General features: G+C 54.1%; 1 protein-coding gene across 6 annotated transcripts in view; it reads left to right on the top strand.

Moving 5' to 3' along the window:
* Positions 1–19,892, top strand: part of PPARGC1B (PPARG coactivator 1 beta) — a 114,791-nt gene that overhangs the window by 86,602 nt on the left and 8,297 nt on the right. For 4 of the 6 annotated variants that reach the window (XR_009563491.1, XM_060296437.2, XM_060296435.1 and 1 more), the window contains 9 exons: positions 917–1,132; positions 4,442–4,558; positions 6,323–7,448; positions 8,380–8,416; positions 8,939–9,012; positions 10,167–10,950; positions 14,109–14,184; positions 16,209–16,330; positions 19,398–19,552. Coding sequence is in view for 4 of the 6 variants with exons in the window: in XM_060296437.2 (XP_060152420.1) it covers positions 917–1,132; positions 4,442–4,558; positions 6,323–7,448; positions 8,380–8,416; positions 8,939–9,012; positions 10,167–10,950; positions 14,109–14,184; positions 16,209–16,330; positions 19,398–19,552 (2,707 nt within the window). In the remaining 2 variants the exon portion in view is untranslated. Of the gene's footprint in view, positions 1–916; positions 1,133–4,441; positions 4,559–4,578; positions 5,261–6,322; positions 7,449–8,379; positions 8,417–8,938; positions 9,013–10,166; positions 10,951–14,108; positions 14,185–16,208; positions 16,331–19,397; positions 19,553–19,892 lie in introns of those variants that run through there. The other 2 variants (XR_009563492.1, XM_060296436.2) reach the window with 2 other exon arrangements.

The following is a 19,892-nucleotide window of genomic DNA, read 5'->3' on the forward strand; positions in this document are numbered from 1 at the left end:
TAGTGGTAGTAGTAGTGGTGGTGGTAGTAGTAGTAGTGGTAGTAGTGGTAGTAGTGGTAGTGGTAGTGGTGGTAGTGGTAGTGGTAGTAGTGGTAGTGGTAGTGGTAGTGGTGGTAATAGTGGTAGTGGTAGTGGTGGTGGTGGTAGTGGTAGTGGTAGTGGTAGTGGTAGTAGTAGTCGTGGTGGTAGTAGTAGTAATGAGTGCTTGTTAGGTGCCAGGCACTGTTTTCTAAGCATATTACATATGTTAACTCAGCCCTTGACAATAACCTTATGAAGTAGATTACAGCTGATAAACGTGAGATCTGGGATTCAGCCCCAGTTCCAGAGCCCAGGCTCCTAGCCGCTGCACTGACTGCCCCTCCATGCGTGAAGGAGGCAGCAAGCCCCCGGAACCCACAGGGGATGGTAGCTGTTTCCCTATTGCTCTGCTTTCACTGTCACGGTTGAACCTTGACGCTTCCAGCCTTTCTACCCCCTGCCTGGGCCCCAGGGTCAGAGAGACTGACCTGGGGCTACCATTGGCATAGAGCAGCCTCAGGGCCCTGTCCAGGGGTTTGGACGCAGGAGGCCGTGGTGTGAAGCGGCTGTCCTTAGAGGAGGGGACGGGCGTCCCTCACGTGGACAGCCCTGGGCCTGGGGTCACATGCTGATGAGCAGCAGAGTCCAGACTGGGGCTCCTAGGCCAGGCCCCTTTCCATTTCCACCTGCTGCCTTCTCGTAAACTTCTTTGATTCTTGGAGTCCATAGCACATTTCTCGGGCATCTGCCGTCCCAGCAAACTGAGAGGATCTGAGTGGATTTGGCGGGAGGGTGATGGTAGTGCAGCTGTGTGTACAGAGCAGATTTCTACACAAAGTCGCTGAGCCCAAGGCGTTGACTAACCGTGTCCCCTCTCTGCCTCTGCTCACTGCAGATAATCGACAGTGAGAATGAGGCCCTCCTGGCAGCGCTCACCAAAACCCTGGATGACATCCCCGAAGATGTTGTGCATCTGGCCGCCTTCCCAGCCCTGGATGACGGAGACGCACCCTCCTGCGCTTCTGCTTCGCCTGTCCCCTCATCTGCGCCCCCAAGCCCCTCCCTGGAGAGGGCCCCAGCCTCAGCCCCTGAAGTGGATGAGCTCTCGCTGGTGAGAATCTGTTTCCAACTGAAACGATGGTGGTGGCTTGAGATGTGGTGTCTGGTGGTAGAGGTGGTGGGTGCTGGAAAACCAGCTCCAGCCCCTGCAGGGGTCTCCGTGCATCACTGGCAGAGGTTCAGGGCAGCAGCCTGGACTGGCCATGGGAGGCCTCCCTGGGCTTCACCTGCAACACTGTAGGCCCTTTGGGAGTTCATGGATTGACGCTAAGTGTGTGTTAAACCCTTGAAATTAAATATAAACATTTTCCTAAAGATTATGCTTACACACACAGTAAAAATTCAAGCAGGAAGTATGGATAGTTAAAAGCACAACCTCCTTACCCATCTCATAATTGTTTTTTCCTACCTTAGAAGTAACCATGGTTACTGATCTGTTGTGTGACTTTCCTCTTCCACTTTTCTTTTTAACTACAAAAGGAAGCCTCCATTATATACTGCCCTGCACCTTGCTTTTCTCAGGTGAATTGTGTGTCTTGGGAACTCTTTCAAATGAGCGGAGGTATCTCTGTTTTATCCTTTTTGTTGGCTGCATAGTGTTCCTTCATAAGGATGTACCATACTTCTTCAACCAACTCCCTGGTTGGCAGATATGTACATTGTTTCAACTTCTTTATTGCTCCATTGCTTCAGTCTGTGTCCTGTTACTGGCCTTGGCCATTTGTAAGTGGATACATTCCTAGAAAAGGAATTCCTTGGTCGTAGGCTATGTGGTTTTTCAGTTTAGACAAATACTTCCAGTTGGCCCTCCAAAGAGGTTGGACCGGTTCGTACTTCCACCAGCAAAAGTTAACTGCTACCTGAGTGTCCGTGGAATGTAGAAACGTACACATGGCATTGCAGGTTTCTAGGGAGAAGGTCTCAGCTTTTTCAGATTCCAAAGGGTTCCGGACCTCAGAAGTTGCTGAAAGCAGTTACCCTTGACTCGGGCTTAGGGTGCCAGAAAGCCAGCTGTCCTGGCTTGTGAAGAACAGCTCATCTGTCTTGGGCTCCTCACCCTGACACTGTAGCTCCTAGGGGCTGGCGAGACTTAGCTGGAAAATCGGAGCCTGGTGGAGGTGGAAGGGGTCTTTGGTCGTGAAGAGTTAGAGCCGGACAGGCCCTTGGTGACCGTAAAGTGCGACTGGGGAAATTGAGGCCCAGCGAGGGGAGGGCCTCTCCCAGGGTCACACAGCAAGTTGGTGCGCCAGCAAGGACCAGAGCTCAGGTACTCTGACTCCTGGTCCAGGACCCCTTGCCCTCTTGCCCGCTGCCTGCAAGTTCCCCAAAGCAGTGTGAAATATTTAGTAAGCACTTATGTGTGCCGGATACAAGCATATGTTCGGTCCCACATTGTGGCTTCTGCTGATAAGTGTTGTGCTTCCTTTCAGACTAGAATCAGACCTCCTGGGTTTGATTCCCAGCCCCACCAATGAATGCTTATGTGTCCCTTAGGCACCTAGCCTCTCTCTGACCCAGCTTCCTGGTCTGTAAGGTGGGGTTAATAATAGTGCTTATCTCAAAGGCGGTTGGGAGGAGTCCAGCAGATTTATACATATAAAGAACTTAGAACAGTGCCTGGTACAAAGAAGTGTCTCAAAAAGTGCTATCCGAGTGATAGTCCCAGCACAACCGGTAGTGGTGGTCATGGAAAAAGAGGAATTCTGTATGGGACTCTGGAGAGGGACCACCCTGGAAGAAGTAGAGAGTGACCCTTGCTGGTCACCGGTTGTTCCCTCTCATGCCTTAGACGGCACTTTTGTTTCAGGCACTGGGCTAGGCACACAGGAAACAGGTTCACCATTGAGACAACCCGCATACCAACAGAGTTCTAGAAAGGCCCTGAGAATTTATACAGACACCCGGTTCTTAACCTGGAGACATGGGTCCCAGAGAGTCTACCTCTGGACTAATGGGGACCCGTGGACCTCTACATATATGTTTTTCTGAGGTCAGTAGCTTCTCTCATATTCTTAGAGGGACCCCTGAGTCAAAAAAGACCCAATCATTTAGTCTACCTGCCCCTGTTTTTTTTTTTTTTTTTTTTTTTTTTTTGCAGTATGCGGACCTCTCACTGTTGTGGCCTCTCCCGTTGCAGAGCACAGGCTCCGGACGCGCAGGCTCAGCGACCATGGCTCACGGGCCTAGCCGCTCTGCGGCATGTGGGATCTTCCCGGACCGGGGCACGAACCCGCGTCCCCTGCATCGGCAGGCGGACTCTCACCCACTGCGCCACCAGGGAAGCCCATGCCCCTGTTTTATACATACACAGACACAGACACACACACACAGACACCCCCCCCACACACACACATACCCCCTACCTTGGAGAAACCAAGGCTGGTTTCTCCCAGTCCTTTCCCTCTTCCTCAAGGCTGGGAGAGGGAAAGGACTTGCCCAAGGTCTCACAGTGAGCTGGGATTGAACTGAAGCAGAACCAGGTCCCTTGCCTCTGGTCTAAGAATCTTTTCCTGTCCACGCCAGAGAATCACAGATGTGTGTGTTTGTCTGGGGTCGAGGTAGGGTGGTGTGGCTCATCCAGCTCCTAGGGGAGTGGCGAGTGGCCTTTACTTTGGTCCCCAGGCCTTTGGCAATCCTCCTGGGGGTCATGTCCCTTGAGGAAACACTTGATGCTGTAGCAAAAGCCCATGATGTTTCTTGACTTGTTCTCAAGCTTGGCTGTGGTAGGATCCCTGGTGAAACCCCCAGGCGTCCTCAGCTCCCTGCTTTCTTGGCTGGGATACACTGAGCACTTTTCCTCCGGGTACAGAAGCTCAGCAACTTTTATAGAAAATTTAGAAAAGCCAGACAAGCTTAAGCAGCTTCCACTTGTGTGAAAACAGCTGGCTGGGTTGGAAGTGATGTGTATATATATATTCTTGTATGATTGAATCCCGCCTCATGAAAGGTCACAGAAAGTGGTGTATGTGTACTACGAGTGTATGCAGAATGTCCCAATCAAGTGTGTGCATCATATTTCAACAGTAAGATGGGTAGACATCACCCAACATCTGTCTGGGTTTCTCAAGATCACAGATATTCCTCTTAGGTTATGAACTCTCAAAAGGACTTACATTTTATTGGGATGCCTGTATGGGTTTGGGATTGTTACACAACCTGCTTTCTGTACTTAATATATTGGGAACATATTCTAGGTCATTAAGTGCCCTTCCTGTGTTCCACCATGGCCCTGTGATGTTGGGATCAGGGTGTGGTTGGTCCTGAGGGGCTGGCTCTGGGCCAGGCTTCTCCCTGAGGTGCACTTCCCCTGTCTCTGGCTGCAGCTCAGCCCCGGCTCCTCTCCTCTCTGTTCCTCCCACAGCTGCAGAAACTCCTTCTCACCACGTCCTACCCAGCCTCGACCTCTGACAGCCAGAAGGAAGGGACCGCCTGGCGCCAGGCAGGCCTCAGGTCTAGAAGTCAGCGGCCTTGGGTCAAGGTATTTCTGCACATGCCCCCAGACCCACCCAGGCCTCTGGGGGTCTCTGGGGAGGGCGGTGTGCACCTTTCCGCTCTTGTTAGAGGCCATCAAGTTCAGTCCACTTCCAGCTTCCCTCTTTGCTCATCACACAACCCTTGTCACTGATATGCTGGGCACTGCTTGAGACCCAGGCCAGTCTGGGGTTCTAGAAAGAGCCTTGGGCTTGTTCGTGTGCAGTTGACCCTTGAACAACGTGGGTTTGAACTGTATGGGACCACTTGCACTTTTTTTCAGTAGTAAATACTACAGTACTGCAGGATCCGCAGTTGGTTGAATCCGCAGATGCAGAGGAACCGTGGCTGCTGAGGGCTGACTAGAAGTCATATGTGAATTTCCCACTGCGTGGCCGTTCTACCCCCCGCAACCCCCACATTGTTCAAGAGTCAACTGTACCTCAGTGTTCCAGGCACTGTGTTAGTTGTTGGGTTAGAGCGGGGACGAGGAGGATGTGGCCTGCCCTCAGGAAGCTTATGCTAATGCGGCGACAGAAGGAAACGTAAGGTCCTCACTGGCACCATGGAGGCCATAAGGAGTTTGGATTCCTCTTTGTGGGGAGCCATCGGAGAGCTGAAAGCTCTATCTTGAGCACCCAGGAGGGAAGCAAGTCCCTTTTCCTCCTTGGGCTCCATCTTCCAAGACTTCCAAGGAGAGGTTTCAGAGGTAATTTCCCAGCATTCCTGTTACTCAAAGCCTGCACCCAGCCCTCCCCTCTTGTCCCCAGACACTGCTGCAGGGGACTGCTGCGGACAGTCCCACCCCTTGGGGCAGAATCAGGATGGCATCTTTCTCAGACAGTGGCTCTGTAGGAGTCTGTCCCCTGCCTGGGCTCCCCTGGGGGGCGGACCCTGTCCCTGTGCCCCCTCCCTACTTGTCCTGGCTGACCTCCCAAAACAGAGGTCCATCCCTCATGTTCCATTCTGTCAACAGGGCAGCAGCTAAGCTCCTTCCTGAGCCAGCCTGCCCTCTGGAGTGCTAGGGGGCACACCAGGGGCGTGAGACACCCTTGACAGCCAGTCTGGCCCCAGCAAAGAGACATTTGCACTGGGAGCAAAGGCCCTGTGTGGACCAGTGGGGGCAGATAAGGCTGGAGACAGCGGTCAGGTGGGGCTACATTGCAGAGCACCCCTGGCCAGGGGGCCTCCCCTTTACCCCACGGGTACTGGGAAGATACTGAATTGTTCTTTTTCTTTTTCTTTTTTTAACAGCTTTATGGAGGTGCCACTTATATACCATAAAAGGCACCTGTTTTAAAAGTATGATTCAGTGATTTTTAGTAAATTTACAGAGTCGTGCAGCCACGACCACAATCCAGTTTTAGAACGTTTCTATCATCCCAGGAAGATCCCCAGTGTCCCTGTTTACAGTTAATCCCTGTTCCCACGCCCAGCCCCAGGCAACCACTAATGTACTTCCTGGCACTCTCTCTGAAGGCTCCGCGCAGGGGAGTGGGGTAGTCAGAGCAGGGCTTTGGCAGTAAATCTAGAAAAGGCAAAATCCATAGCTAGGAGACCTGTTAGGAGGCTGGCCATTCCTTCATTCCTCATCCCCTGAGCACTGCTAAGTGCCAGGCTCTGTGCTGGAAGCTGGGGATGAAGTGGTGAAACCTGGCAATTCTGACGATCCAGGTGAGACCAGCTGGGCCTGGCCAGTGGCTGCAGGGGTGGGCAGCGGGGAGAAGCAGTGTGGGTCTCCTTCCTCACTCTGGCCTCTTTTCCTCTCCAGATGGACAGCGCCCAAGACAGGAAGGCCCCCATGATGCAGTCTCAGACCCGGAGTTGCACAGAGCTGCATAAGCACCTCACCTCGGTGCCGTCCTGCCCCCGGGCTAAAGCTCGCTCCCCTGATAGGGTCCTCCAGCCACCACCACCCCTGAGTCCCTGGGTCCCTGCCAAGGAGGATGAGGAGGCGGGTGAGGACTGCCCGAGTCCCCAGCCGGCTCCAGCCTCTCCCTGGGACTCCCCAGCACCGGGCAGGGCAGACCCCGGCGCCCAGGTGTCCCAGGAGGACATGCAGGCCATGGTGCAGCTCATTCGCTACATGCACACCTACTGCCTTCCCCAGAGGAAGCTGCCCGCACAGGCCCCAGAGCCAGACCCCCAGCCCTGCAGCAGCCCCGCCCAGCAGGTCAGACCCCGGCCTCGGTGCCAGCACCCTTCCAAAGCCACCTGGGCTGAGTTCTCCATCCTGAGGGAACTTCTGGCTCAAGATATCCTCTGTGATGTCAGCAAACCCTACCGCCTGGCCACGCCTGTCTACGCCTCCCTCACACCCCGGGCCCGGCCCAGGCCCAAAGACAGCCAGGCCTCTGCGGGCCACCCCTCCCCCGTGGAGGAGGTGCGGGTCGCGGCTTCACCCCAGAGCTCGGGCCCCAGACCCAGCCTGCGCCCGCTGCGGCTGGAGGTGAAAGGGCACATCAGCCGGTTGGCCAGGCTGCAGCCTGAGGAGGAAGATGAGGAAGAGGAGGAGGAAGAAGAAGAAAAAGAGGAAGAGGAGTGGGGCCGGAAAAGGCCGGGCCGGGGCCTGCCGGGGACCAAGCTGGGGAGGAAGCAGGAGAGCTCTGTGTGCCCCGTGCGGCGTTCCAGGAGACTGAACCCGGAGCTGGGCCCCTGGCTGACGTTCACCGATGAGCCCATGGTCCCCGCGGAGCCCCAAGGGGCTCTGCCCTCGCTGCGCCTGGCCCCTGAGGCCTACCACGTGGAGGGGGAGCTGGGCAGCCCCGCGGACGAGGACAGTGGCCAAGACCAGCAGCTCCGACGGGGACCCCAGATCCCAGCTCTGGAGAGCCCCTGTGAGAGCGGGTGTGGGGACACCGACGAGGACCCCAGTTGTCCGCAGCTCTCTTCTGGAGGTAGTCGGAGTTGGTGGTCCGAGAGAGGGGGCAGGGCCAGGGTGTGGCAGACCCCACTGCCCGGGAACCAGGAGCCCTGGGTTGGGCATATCCCTCTCCCTCTCTGTCTCTCAGCTTCCCTTCCTGTGCAGTAGGCTCGTTGGGCAGATCTTCAGGAACCTCCTACCCATCTCTGAGTTTCTCATCATGCATGGGCCAGGTGTCCTTAATGAACGAGCAGCAGGATGCCTGCCTTCTTGGGGCTTGGGTGTCAGTGGGGGAGACAGGCAGTCAAAAAGTGGCCAAGAAAGGAAAAGTGATGACAAATTGTGATAAGTGCTCTAAAGAAGACTCCCTGGGTAGCAGTGTGATGGAGGGTGTGAGTCTATAAATTCAGCTCCACAGTGAAGTGGCATTTTAAATGGTAACAATAGTGGGGATAATAATACAGCAGTTATCTGTTATGCACTCGCTATGCCAGGCTTGGTCTAAGACTTGACACGGATTATCCCCATTGATCCTCACAGGAAGCCCGTGTGGTGGGTGCTGTTATAATTCCCATTTTAAGACACAGAAACAAAGGCACAGAGATAGCTAATGGTCGGTTCAGCGAGTTAGTCCTGCATCTGTCTGGGGCAGAGCCCACAGCCACTACTAGCCTTGGAAGCTGGAACGCTTCACCATTGTGCTACACTGATTGGCCAGAAGGGGTCGCCCTGGTTCCCATCAACTCTGCAGAATCAGTAGATCTGCCAGCTGTTAATGTTGCTGAGTCTGGGGGAATGAAGGTGGATTTGAGTTGTTCCTGCCAGTCCCTAAAAGTGGCAGAGGCTTTTGGGTCACACGCCTGAAAGAAGCTGTGCTTGGTACCGATGAAGTTCAGAGGGAAACATCTGCTAGCCATGCCATGTTGGGAAAAATCTTATTTTTTTCTTTTTTGTCTTCTTTTCAGACTCTCCCAGGTGCCTCATGCTGGCCTTGTCGCAAAGGTAGATTTTTAGAAATTGTTGGTTTATGACTCCAGGAGACCTTATCTGGTTGGGTGTAGGGTGGTTCATTGGCCCCTGAGCCTGGTCCTTGTCCCCACACCCCTGCCCTCATTGCCATATGGGACTCTTAGGATCTGGGCTCCCTTGAAAGGGAGTTTGTTTTTAGAAGCAGGCCCAGGGGAAAGGTGGAGAATTTCATGGGGAAAAGTTGACAGTGCTGTGTGGCTTTGGGCAAGTGTCTTCTCCTCTCTGGGCCTCAGGTGTTCCATCATAAAATAAGGAGGCTGACAATGCTTGTCCTGTCTCCACCTCCCTCAAGTCTCTCCCATGTCTCCTTGAAAGAGCTGTACAGCTTTGATTTCCTCCAACAACCAGGAGAGAGTTCCCCTGAAAATTCTCCCCAGGCATCGCTTTCGTGGGCAGCAGAACCAGGGCCTGGCACAATGTCCCCTTGCCTTCCTGCCATGCTCGGGGAGGTGGAGCCTGCTGCTGACTGACTTCTCTCCTTCCTGTGCTCCCCAGCCCCACTGGCGACCTTCCTTTTGGCAAGAAGAGCTTCGAGCAGACCTTGACAGTGGAGCTCTGTGGCACAGCAGGTGAGCCGGGGGCTCAGCTGGTGGGGTGCCGTTGGGGACGCAGCCCCTCGGGCAGTTAGGGAGTGCCCCATCAAGCCTTCCTTGCCGCCGCTGCACAGGCTACGCCGGGTCTTGAGCTACACATTGAGGGCGTTATAAGGAGAGTCAGGGCCCAGGTTCAGCTGTTTAGCTGCCAACAGTTGGCACATGATCTGACATGAAAAGAGACACGTGTCTTCCCCTGAAGGAGCCCACGGTCTTATGTGGGCGACAGACTCACACCATGACAAGTACTGTTTGATATGCGCTTGTTCCAAAGACCGTGCAAGAGCTCTGGGAGCACAGAGGAAGGGGAAGAGTGGGGAGGGGCAGGATGTGGCCTGAGAAGATTCACAAAGTACCCAGAGCAGCAGATATTTGAGCTAGGCTTGCAGGATGCATAGAAGTTGGAGAGACAAAAAAAAAAAAAAAAAAAGGGAAGGGTATCCCCGGCCACAGAATTGGCATGAGCAGAGGCACAGAGGAGCGGCAGTATAGGTGCATCAGAGGAGACTGGCCACCCGGTGTTGCTCTGTGGCAGAACTGGGGGGTCAGGCAAACACAACCACCAAAGGCTGAGAGGAATGCCAGGCCGAAGGGGTTCGTCTAGATCCTGTGGGCTTCGGGAGCACCAGAAAGGAAGAGCTCTCTGGCTGATGCCCGGGGGAAGATGGAGTCCAAGGTCAGTTGCAGGACCACTGAGGTCACTGTGGTGGTCAAATCCAGGTGGGAGATGTTACCTATGGTACCTGCCCCCTCTGCACCCTGGGAGACTTAAGAGGCATTTGGAACGACCGGTGGGAGGGCTCGTGGAATGATTGGATATGGAGCAGGAAGAGAGAGCTTGGATGATCTGGAGGCTTTGGCTACCGTTGCCAGACTACAGAAGGGATGGCAAAGGGCTTTCATCACACGCCAGCTCTGAAAAATTACTGATGGACTGTGTGAGGAGGAGTCCCAGGCTACGTCCAGGCTCGGTCCGCAGTGCGGTAATCGATTAGTGATGCCTGCCATCCATTGGCTCTGGGGAGTGGCGCCATATATGCTACTTCCCTGCCATCCCAAACTAGGGTTTCAGTGTTCCTTGGAGAAGTGATCTGTCTCTGCCTCACATGTGTTTCCTCTTGGTTGGGTAGGACTCACTCCGCCCACCACGCCTCCGTACAAGCCCACAGAGGAAGACCCCTTCAAGCCAGACATCAAGCACAGCCCAGGCAAAGACATAGCTCCCACCCCGGAGGTTCCCCGGCTCGGGGCCGCCGCAGAGGCTGCCCGCAAGCTGCCGAAGAAGCACCCAGAGCGGAGCGAGCTCCTGTCCCACCTGCGGCATGCCGCAGCCCAGCCAGCCTCCCAGGCTGGCCAGAAGCGCCCCTTCTCCTGTTCCTTTGGAGACCACGACTACTGCCAGGTGCTCAAGCCAGAAGGCGCCCTGCAGAGGAAGGTGCTGAGGTCCTGGGAGCCATCTGGGGTCCACCTTGAGGACTGGCCCCAGCAAGGGGCCCCGCGGGCTGAGGCACAGGCCTCTGGCAGGGAGGAAGACGGGAGCTGTGATGTCGGCGTCCCCATCAAGGACAGTACGCTGCTGAGAGACCACGAGATCCGCGCCAGCCTCACCAAGCACTTTGGCCTCCTGGAGACAGCCTTGGAGGATGAAGACCTGGCCTCCTGCAAGAGCCCCGAATACGACACCGTCTTTGAGGACAGCAGCAGCAGCAGTGGCGAGAGCAACTTCCTCCTAGAGGAGGACGACGAGGAGGAGGAGGATGACGAGGACTCAGGGGTCAGTCCCCCTCGCTCTGACCACTGCCCCTACCAGAGCCCACCGAGCAAGGCCAGCCGGCAGCTCTGTTCCCGCAGCCGCTCCAGCTCTGGCTCCTCGTCCTGCCGCTCCCGGTCACCAGCCACGCGAAGGACCTTCAGGTATGGATAGACGGGTGGCCTCAGGATGGGTGGTGGACCCCTGAGGACCCCCCAGTTTCAGGGTGTCAGGGGAGAGAGGAGCCCTGAAACTGGGGCTGCGTCTCCCTGTGTGGTCAGTGTCCTGGTCGGAGGCCCTGGAGGTGGACTCCTTGGGGAGTTGTGGGCAAGTCCTGTATCCAGGCAAAGCCTGCTGTGTGGCAGTCAGGAGTGGCCCAAATCTCCTGGCCTCGGGGGAGGAAGAAAACTCACTTTCTGGCCTATTGTGGCCTGATATCCAAATGAACTTGCCTCTCATTCATCTGTTTCTGTTTTTATATTTGTAAAATGGTTAGGTTTTTGTGTAAACATATACAGTTAACCCTTGAACAAGGCGAGGGTTAGGGGCACCAATCCTCCCTACAGTCAAAAATCCCGTGTAATTTATAGCCGGCCCTGCTTATCCGAGGTTCCTTCGCATCTGCAGATTCAACAACTGCCGACAGTGTAGTACTGTCGTATTTACTGTTGAAAAAATCCCAGTGTAAGGGGATCCACAGAGCTCACATCCATGTTGTTCAAGGGTCAATATACCCACACAGTGTAATACCTATGTGATGTTTACATGTGAAAGAAAGATCAGCATAATTCTAATCTATGTTCAAAAAAAAAAATACCGGGATTTAAAGCAGTGATAAGGTTTATTCCCATTTCTCCGTGCTGCTGAGTTGCACAGTGTCTTCCGGCAGTCAGCCGCCCCCGTGGGAGCTCTTTTACCTTCGCACAGGGATGATGTGTCATGAGCCTGTTTGCTCGTACCATCTTTGCTCACTGAACCGGACTGTAGAAGGAGCTGGTCCAGAATTCCATGGGGGGCTGGGCAGAAAGAATAGAAGTTTGGCATATTTTGGTGGAGATAGATTGCTTCTCTCCCTGCTCACAGCAGGACCTGGCTCTTCCTGGGGGAGGCCTGAGGAGGGTGGGTGCAGGTCCCAAACCCTCTGCCCGAGATGCACCTGAGTGACCACCAGATGGTGCTCTTGGGTCTGGAGCAGTGCAGAGTCACCAGGAGGCCTTGTTACCGCTCAGATGGCAGGGCCCCACCTCCTGAATGTCTGGTTTTGTAGGTCTGGGGGTGGAGGTGGAGAATTTGCATTTGTAACAAGTTCCCAGGGAATGATGACGTTGCCAGAGTGCCATGCTCTGAGAAGCAGAATTCAGGTAATAGAAAGATACCTTTCCTTAGGAAAATTCTGCATTATATTTCCTTATCTATACCAGTAGCTCTTAACTGAAAATCTGATTAAAAGCAAAGCCTCCTTTCCCCATTAGAATGAGCATAGACGTCTAACTGAGCATTCAATTTTAGGGGATTTGTGGACTCAGTGCTGAAGCCCTGAACTATCTGTCACTCGAAATGAGCTTATTTTGAGCAATTTCTCTAAAAACCCTTCTACGTCATAAGCCAGGACGATCGAGCCATCTTCCGTCAGACCTCTCTGAGCCCTCCTTCCAGCTCCGTTCTCCTTTCTCCAGGGGTCGCTGTGAGCTAGCCCACCTGTGTTCTCATTAGGCGGTTTCCTCTGCAGCATCTGCTCAGAAGCTGCTACGGTTCTTGTTCTGTTGAAGCGCATCCCCCAAGGCAGGAGCTGGAGTTTCTCGGCCTCCTTCCCCTCCTGAGCTGTTCAGGGCCTGTACCCATGGGCTTGTCTGCAAAGAGTTGGGGGCCTCTCTCGAAAACCCCATGGATTCTCCTTTCCCTCTTCTCCCTTTTGGGCCAAGTTCAGGGCTGGCTTTCTCTGCCACTGGAGAAAGTTAATTGGTTAACTTGGTTCCTGCTCAGCTGCCTGGCAGAGCTTGGTGGCTGGTAAACATGAAAAACTAGTCATCAGTCTTCTCCAGACCAGCATTTCTTTACCTGTGCTTCTGCTACCGAACAACAGTCAACAGGAAGCACTTTGAGCTGGTTTAACAAGCCCTACAGCACCTTCCAGTCACTCTCAGTTCTTCATGGGGGGAGGCCGCCAATTCCATTGCAAATGGATGATGATACTATTATTGTGTAGTACTTTAAAGTTTGCAAGTCACATCCCTTTCTTTTACCCTATGTGAGCTTCACAGATGCACTTGGAGGGTGCGTCTGCCTCTTATCCCCATTTTATAGATGAGGAAGCTGAGGCTCAAAAATGTTCAATAGAAAAATATAGCCAGCAAGTATTGAGCTGTTCCTGGGCTAAGCATTTATGGGCATGTTCTGATTTGATCCTCCCAAATGGCCTAGGAGGCAGATACAATTGATTCTCCCTAGTTGACAGGTGAAGAACTGGAGCTGAGGTGGCTTAAGTAGCCAGCCCGAGGTCACCAGCAGGGAGGTGGTAAAGTCAGCGTTGGAACGCTGTCTGACTCCAGAGCCCCTGCTCTCATCCTCTGCTTTATTCCCAAGGACGCAGACAGCGTGTGGCAGAGTTGGGACTCACCCATGCCCCACACGCCTTGCTGCTTCCACTCTGGCAGCCTGGCCCTCAGGAGGAGAGGGCAGTGTGCAGACAGTCAGGAGGGCGCAGGCGTGCGGCATCCAGGAGCCTCTCGGGCTGTGCATCTGGGCTGACTGGTCCCCTGACCCCCGGGGCCCGGGGGCTGTGATGGCTGCTGGGGCTGCTGCTTGGCCAGGCTGCAACCACTGGAGGGAGAGCAGCGGGTCTGGAATCAGCAGGCCTCCCGCTAGCTCTGGCTTCCTTCTTTTTAGCTTTGCGCGAATTTCCCACTGAACCTGAGCCTCAGGGTTTTCATCTGGAAAGTGGGGAGACATGAGACCTCAGAGGATGGTTTTTTTTCTTCAGGTCAAATACCATAATGAAGCGAGAGGGCCTTTCCGCCCCCGTTGGCATAGAAAGGTTCACAAGGGTTATGATTAGCAAAGTGGTGGTTCTCAGTGATCTCGTCCCAGAAGCTGGCAGAAGGTATGTGTCGGTCACGTGTTCAGACCCGCAGGCGAACCCGGGCGGTCACCGCTGAGGGGGAAAGCCGGGCTCCCTCAGGAGGGCCTTCTCATAGTTCTGCCCTCACGAACGAGTCCGAAAGAAGCGGAGGAAGCACCCCTTGCCTCCTGAGCAAGTCCTTCCCCCGTCCCCCTGTGGTTCCTGCCGAGAGTGAGTGCCTCTGCTTTGCTTGTTCACTGACAGATGTGAGAGCAGAGGGTCGTGTTCAGACAGAACGCCAAGTGTCCGGCACACCAGGAAGCAGCGGGAAAAGGCCATTGTAAGTGAAATGGGGCCCCAGAGCCCAGAGTGAATGGGGATGAGCAGGGGCATCAGGAAGTGCTAGGGCTTCGTAGACCTGAAGCCCTTTGAGGTCATCTGTGGCCTGCAGGAGGTAGTTATATTTCTCTCATTTAGAAAAGCACAGGGGTCACCAAAGGGCATCAAAGGTGGCACCGTGCAAAATGCAGCCAAGGGCTGGCTGGGAGGCGTGCAGTTGGTGAGCACGTAGGGCTCAGCGTCAGAGGCTTGACAGGGCCCGGGGGACAGGCGGTGATGGGGGAGCAGAGCTGGCCTTGCTTCCACTTCGGTGTGACCGTCAGTTGCTCCCCAGCTTCCCTGAGCCTCAGTTTACTCATCTGTACACAGGGTCCCCCGGTGCGATCGGGGCTAAGGGACCAAGAGAGACTGTCCCTTCCTCCTGATCCATCTCCTTAATCTTCTCCCAGAGTTAGTTCACAGGCCAGGCAGTGCCTGGTGGACCCACTGCAAAGCACCCCGTAGGGAAAATTCATCAGGAAGCTGCGGCGAGGAGCTGGATTCATCTCCTCCATATCACTTAGAAAGGAGGGAAGGGAAAGTAAGACAGAAGCACGAACAGACAGACAGACTCTCACTGGATTGTCCACCTCCCCCCCAGCATGGTGCTTCAGGGAAGGGAACACATGAGGTATGCATACCCCAGAGGTACGCATGCAGCTGTCTCGAAGCAGGTACTTAAAACCATGTGGAGCGTCTTCCTGGAAACCATGTGTGACCATTCAGCAGTTGTGACATGCCCTGTTCTAGGTGCTGGATGGCAAGAGTGAACGAGACAGACAAGGTCCCCACTTCCCATGGTTGGGCCAGAAGGGAGAGAGAGACAACAGACTCATAAACAAATCAATAAACACTGTAATTACAGATTGGGAGGTGCACTATGAAGTTAATCACGTCATGACTAAAGTGTCTGAAACAGTCGTGTTTTGACTGTGTGGGGCTGATGTATTTATATGGTCGTCTAGGAGGGGCATCTTCAAGGAGCTGGGCCCCAAGAGATGAAAGGAGCCAATGAAGCAAAGATTCTGGAGGACAGTGGGGCAGAGGCAGGAAAGAACCTTGTGAATTCAAGGTGCCGGAGGAGGCTGGGAGAGGACATTGCTACACGCAGCTGAACCTAGGCCATCCTAGGGAACGTGCACACTTCCCGTGACCGTACAGCAGCGCCCTGCTGTGGACTGCGGGCCTTTGCTTTCCTCCCTGCCCTCAGTGGCGCAGAAGGGGATGGCTGGAGAACCACAGGCCTTAACCTGTTCCGGAGCAAGCCCATCTAAACCAGAACCTGGTGATTTTGCCCACAGGAGCACAGCTGGAGTTTCTCCAGCAAATCAAAGCCACTCTTCCGATAGCTGTGGCTTTAACTTCCAATCACAGACGGTAGAGGAAGAAGGGAGGTTCCAGCTGGGCTTCCCCCCTCCCCTCCCCCTGCTGGGCAGTTCTAGGGGCCTGGCACCAAGCTCACCTGAAGGTCACCTCTTGGTCACAGTGTCTACACAGTACCGTGGCGAAACCAAAGATGATGGTGGCTCCAAGCCCTATGCCCCTGTCCCATTGCTTTTTTCCCAGCCCACTCTAACCCATAGCGACCTGGCCCCCTTTGCTCGTCCATTACCATCCTCGGACCTCCCCCACTACCAGAAAAAGTCAGACTCAAAACAAATACAGAAGCTACTCACTGTGCAGTTACATCCATAGTGACGGCTCCCTCTCCCATCTGCGCCCAGTCTCTGCTCATTCCCTTCAAGTAAACAGCTGCTTCCTTTGGGGCCACTTCCCCATCCGATGCTAAACAGCCCCCTCCTCTCACAAGGCAGGTCCTCTGGGATAGCGACCGTCATTGTCCTCTCTGACTCCAGCCCCAGCTGGTGTCACTCGCTTAGCCAGGTGATGTGGACTGGGGACGAGGACTCCATGGGAGCCTGCCACCAAGGGGGCTCCAGGAAGCCAGGCAATGATGACGGGTCCCTCTGTGTCCCCCTCGGGCAGGGTGAAGGCCGCGTGGTGTACGTTCGAAATCTCTCCAGTGACATGAGCTCCCGTGAACTGAAGAGGCGCTTCGAGGTGTTTGGAGAGATTGTGGAGTGCCAGGTGCTCACGAGAAGCAAGAGGTGAGTCAGGCTCTCGCAGAGGAGGGGAGTGGAGGGCACAGAGGTTCCAGTTCAGGTCTGGAAGCATAAAAGATGTCTGAGAAGATTTGCAGAACAAATCTACTGCCAGCGCAGGGGAAGGAAGGACCGGTAACCATCATGCAACCCAGTAATAGCAGGGAACATGTACTGATAATTTGCTAAAGTGCGAGCCAATTTCCATGCATTCTTTTTTTGTGTGTGTGTTACGCGAACCTCTCACTGTTGTGGCCTCTCCCGTTGCGGAGCACAGGCTCCGGACGCGCAGGCTCCGGACACACAGGCTCAGTGGCCGTGGCTCACGGGCCCAGCCGCTCTGGGGCATGTGGGATCTTCCCAGACCAGGGCACGAACCCGTGTCCCCTGCATCAGTAGGTGGACTCTCAATCACTGCGCCACCAGGGAAGCCCTCCATGCATTCTTTTACTTAACTTTCCAACTTGCCTGTGACGTATGCACTCTTACTCTTTCTATTGCTCTCCTTTCTGGGGAGCTCAGACAAGTTAACTGAACAGCTACCTAGTGGCAGAGCCAGATCTGCAGCCTGTGTGTCAGCTTCTGGTTTTCCATCCTAGACCCTGGTACAGGGCTGCAAAAAGCTCCTGGTGGGGCTTCCCTGGTGGCACAGTGGTTGAGAGTCCGGCTGCCGATACAGGGGACACGGGTTCGTGCCCCGGTCCAGGAAGATCCCACATGCCACGGAGCGGCTGGGCCCGTGAGCCATGGCCGCTGAGCCTGCGCGTCCGGAGACTGTGCTCCGCAGCAGGAGAGGCCCGCGTACCGCAAAAAAAAAAAAAGCTCCTGGTGGCTGAAGGCATGCTTGCATTGCAGTCTTACTTCGCTGCAAGCCCCACGCTGCTCCATCCCTCTGTTCCTCTGCAGCTGTGGCCCAGGTGTCTCACTCACCTGGGGAAGCAGTGTTTCATCTGTCAGGGGATCTGCAAGAATAGGTTGCGTATAAATGTACAACTTAGATGTCAAAGCTTTGTCGGTTTTGAAATAATTCTGAAGTATCTCCCATTATACTTGCAAACGAAGTTATTAAGTTTTTAAAATTCTAATTTAATAATAATTTTTAAAAACTTCAGTGAGAGAATAGTTTCTGCATAAGAATCATTACACGTCTCACATCCCTTAGGGTGGCTACAGAAAATAACAAGCGTTGGTGAGGACGTGGAGAAATTAGAACCTTGAGCCCTATGGGTGGGAATATAAACGGTGCAGCCCCTGTGGAAAACGGTAGGGAGATTCCTTAAAAACTTAAACATAGAATAAGCATTTTATCCAGCAATTCCTCTTCTGGGTATATAATCAACAGAATTGAAAGGAAGATCTTGAAGAGAGATTTGCACATCCCTGTTCATAGCACCATTATTCACAATAGCCAAGAGGTGAAAACAACCCAAGTGTCCGTTGACAGATGAATGGATAAACAAAATGTATATGCATGCAATGGAATATTAGTCAGTCTTAAAAAAAGGATGGGCATCAGTCCTGTCACATGCTGCAGCATAGATGAACCTTGAGGACGTTATGCTAAGTGAAGTAAGCCAGTCACAAAAAGACACATATTGTGTGATTCCACTTACGTGAGGGATCAAAAGTAGTCAAATTCATAGAAACAGAAAGTAGAATGGTGGTGGCCAGGGCCTGGGAAGAGGGGGTATAGGGAGTTGTTGTTTAACGGGTACAGAGTTTGTTTTGCAAGATGAAAAAGTTCTGGAGGTCCATCACACAAACTTAACACAACGGAACCGTACACTTCAAGATGGTAAATTTTATGTTATGTGTTTTTATCACAATTTTTTTAAAAAGTCATTACACAAATAGAACTGTTTTAAGTTCTGTGCAGTCTTCAGGATGTCAAATGAAGATAACCTGTAAAGACAAAGCAATCAAATTAATCTCTAAGGAGAAGGGTCAATTTGTTAAGATTTAAAAAGCACGCATGAGTCTCAGACATTTAAAGAATCAGAAGGGTCCCAACTTTGGCCTGGTTCAGAGAGGTGTCAGGAAATGGGATACAGCTGAGTGTTTACAAGGCATCTGCTGTCACTGCCTGTGCTGAGTAATAGGAGGGCCCACGTGGTCTCTGTCCGTGAGGAGTCTGTCTGGCAGATGGGTAGGTTGGGGTTCGTTCTCTTGTTGTTTGTGGAACTGAGGAGTCAGGTAGAACTGACTTTAGGTCCCCCTCACCTCGGCATCCTTCTCAGGCAGGCTTCCCTCCTGGTAGCAAAGTGGCTGCCTCCAGCTCTAAGTTTGTCTCCTACTCGGGGAAGCAGGAGTCTGTCTCCCTCACGGTTCCAGCAAAGACGTGGGATGGAGTCTTTGGGGTTCTGCTTTGGCTGACGGGTTCATCCTTGAACAAATCCCTGTGGCCAAGGAGGGCCACCGTTGTGTGACTTACCCTGGCGCCCTGAGCCCAGCTGAGCACAGGGCGCTGTTGTCAGAGGACGGGGAGCAGAGGCTGAGCAGGCAGGCACGACACGTCTCCCATGAAGGATGAGATGTGTACGGAGTACCGTCGATCTCAGGGAAGGTGAAGGCCAAGTTAGCAGCCAAGGAAGGGCTGGCTGAGGCTGCCTTTGAAGGGTGCGGGCCTGGGAGGATGGGGGCATAGGTGTGGCAAATCCTAGAACATGGGAATCCTGAGGGAAGTAGAGGGGAGTGTGAAAAGGATCAGCCTTCGTGGCGGGAAGCCTGAGTTTACTTCCCTGCTCTGCCACCCGTCTTTGGGCAAATTCTGAACTCAGAGCCTGTTTCCTCACTCCAGAGGGGGGAGGTGACAACAGCCCCCCATCACAGGGGGGTCTGAAGAGCGTGTGGGGCGATGGGCGGTGGCCAGCCCCGGGCCAACACGCAGTAGATTGCCTGCTCTTACTATGACTCCATTGTGGAGGTCAGCCCCGTGACTGTCGTGTCTATCGAGGGGCCATGCGAGACAGTTACGGAGTCATCGTGGCTTTCCGCCCCTCACCTAGTGGCGGGTGGTCTGACGATGTCGAACGAGCTGGCCCAGTGACGCGCTCCCCTTGTCCTCTCTCCCCAGAGGCGAGAAGTACGGCTTCATCACCTACCGGTGTTCTGAGCACGCCGCCCTCTCTCTGAGGAACGGCGCTGCCCTGCGGAAACGCAGCGAGCCCTCCTTCCAGCTGAGCTACGGGGGGCTCCGGCACTTCTGCTGGCCCCGCTACACTGACTACGGTGAGTATGTAGGCCCCGCACATCCCAGTCAGACCCAAAACGTCAGGGGCAGTGACCTCCTTTATTGAAACCTAAAGCCCACTCTGGACACGGCTGCCACACCCAGACTCCCCGGTGCTGGTGAGTATACCTTGGCAGCCACCTGGCCCGGAGGCTGGCCTCTGGTGCATCTTGTCCTGTGCCAGGACTGCTACCAAAGAGATGAAGCCTCTCGTGGCCTCTTGGAAGGTCCAATCTCGTGTTCACAGCCACCTGGCAGAACCATGGCTACCGTCTCTTTGACCTCACGGGGCCAGTAGCTGACCTGCCCCCTTGAGGGGCATCCACGGCGGCCCCAACA

This window comes from Globicephala melas, chromosome 3, assembly GCF_963455315.2.
Source record: "Globicephala melas chromosome 3, mGloMel1.2, whole genome shotgun sequence".
In the NCBI taxonomy this organism is placed as follows: Eukaryota; Metazoa; Chordata; class Mammalia; order Artiodactyla; family Delphinidae; genus Globicephala; species Globicephala melas.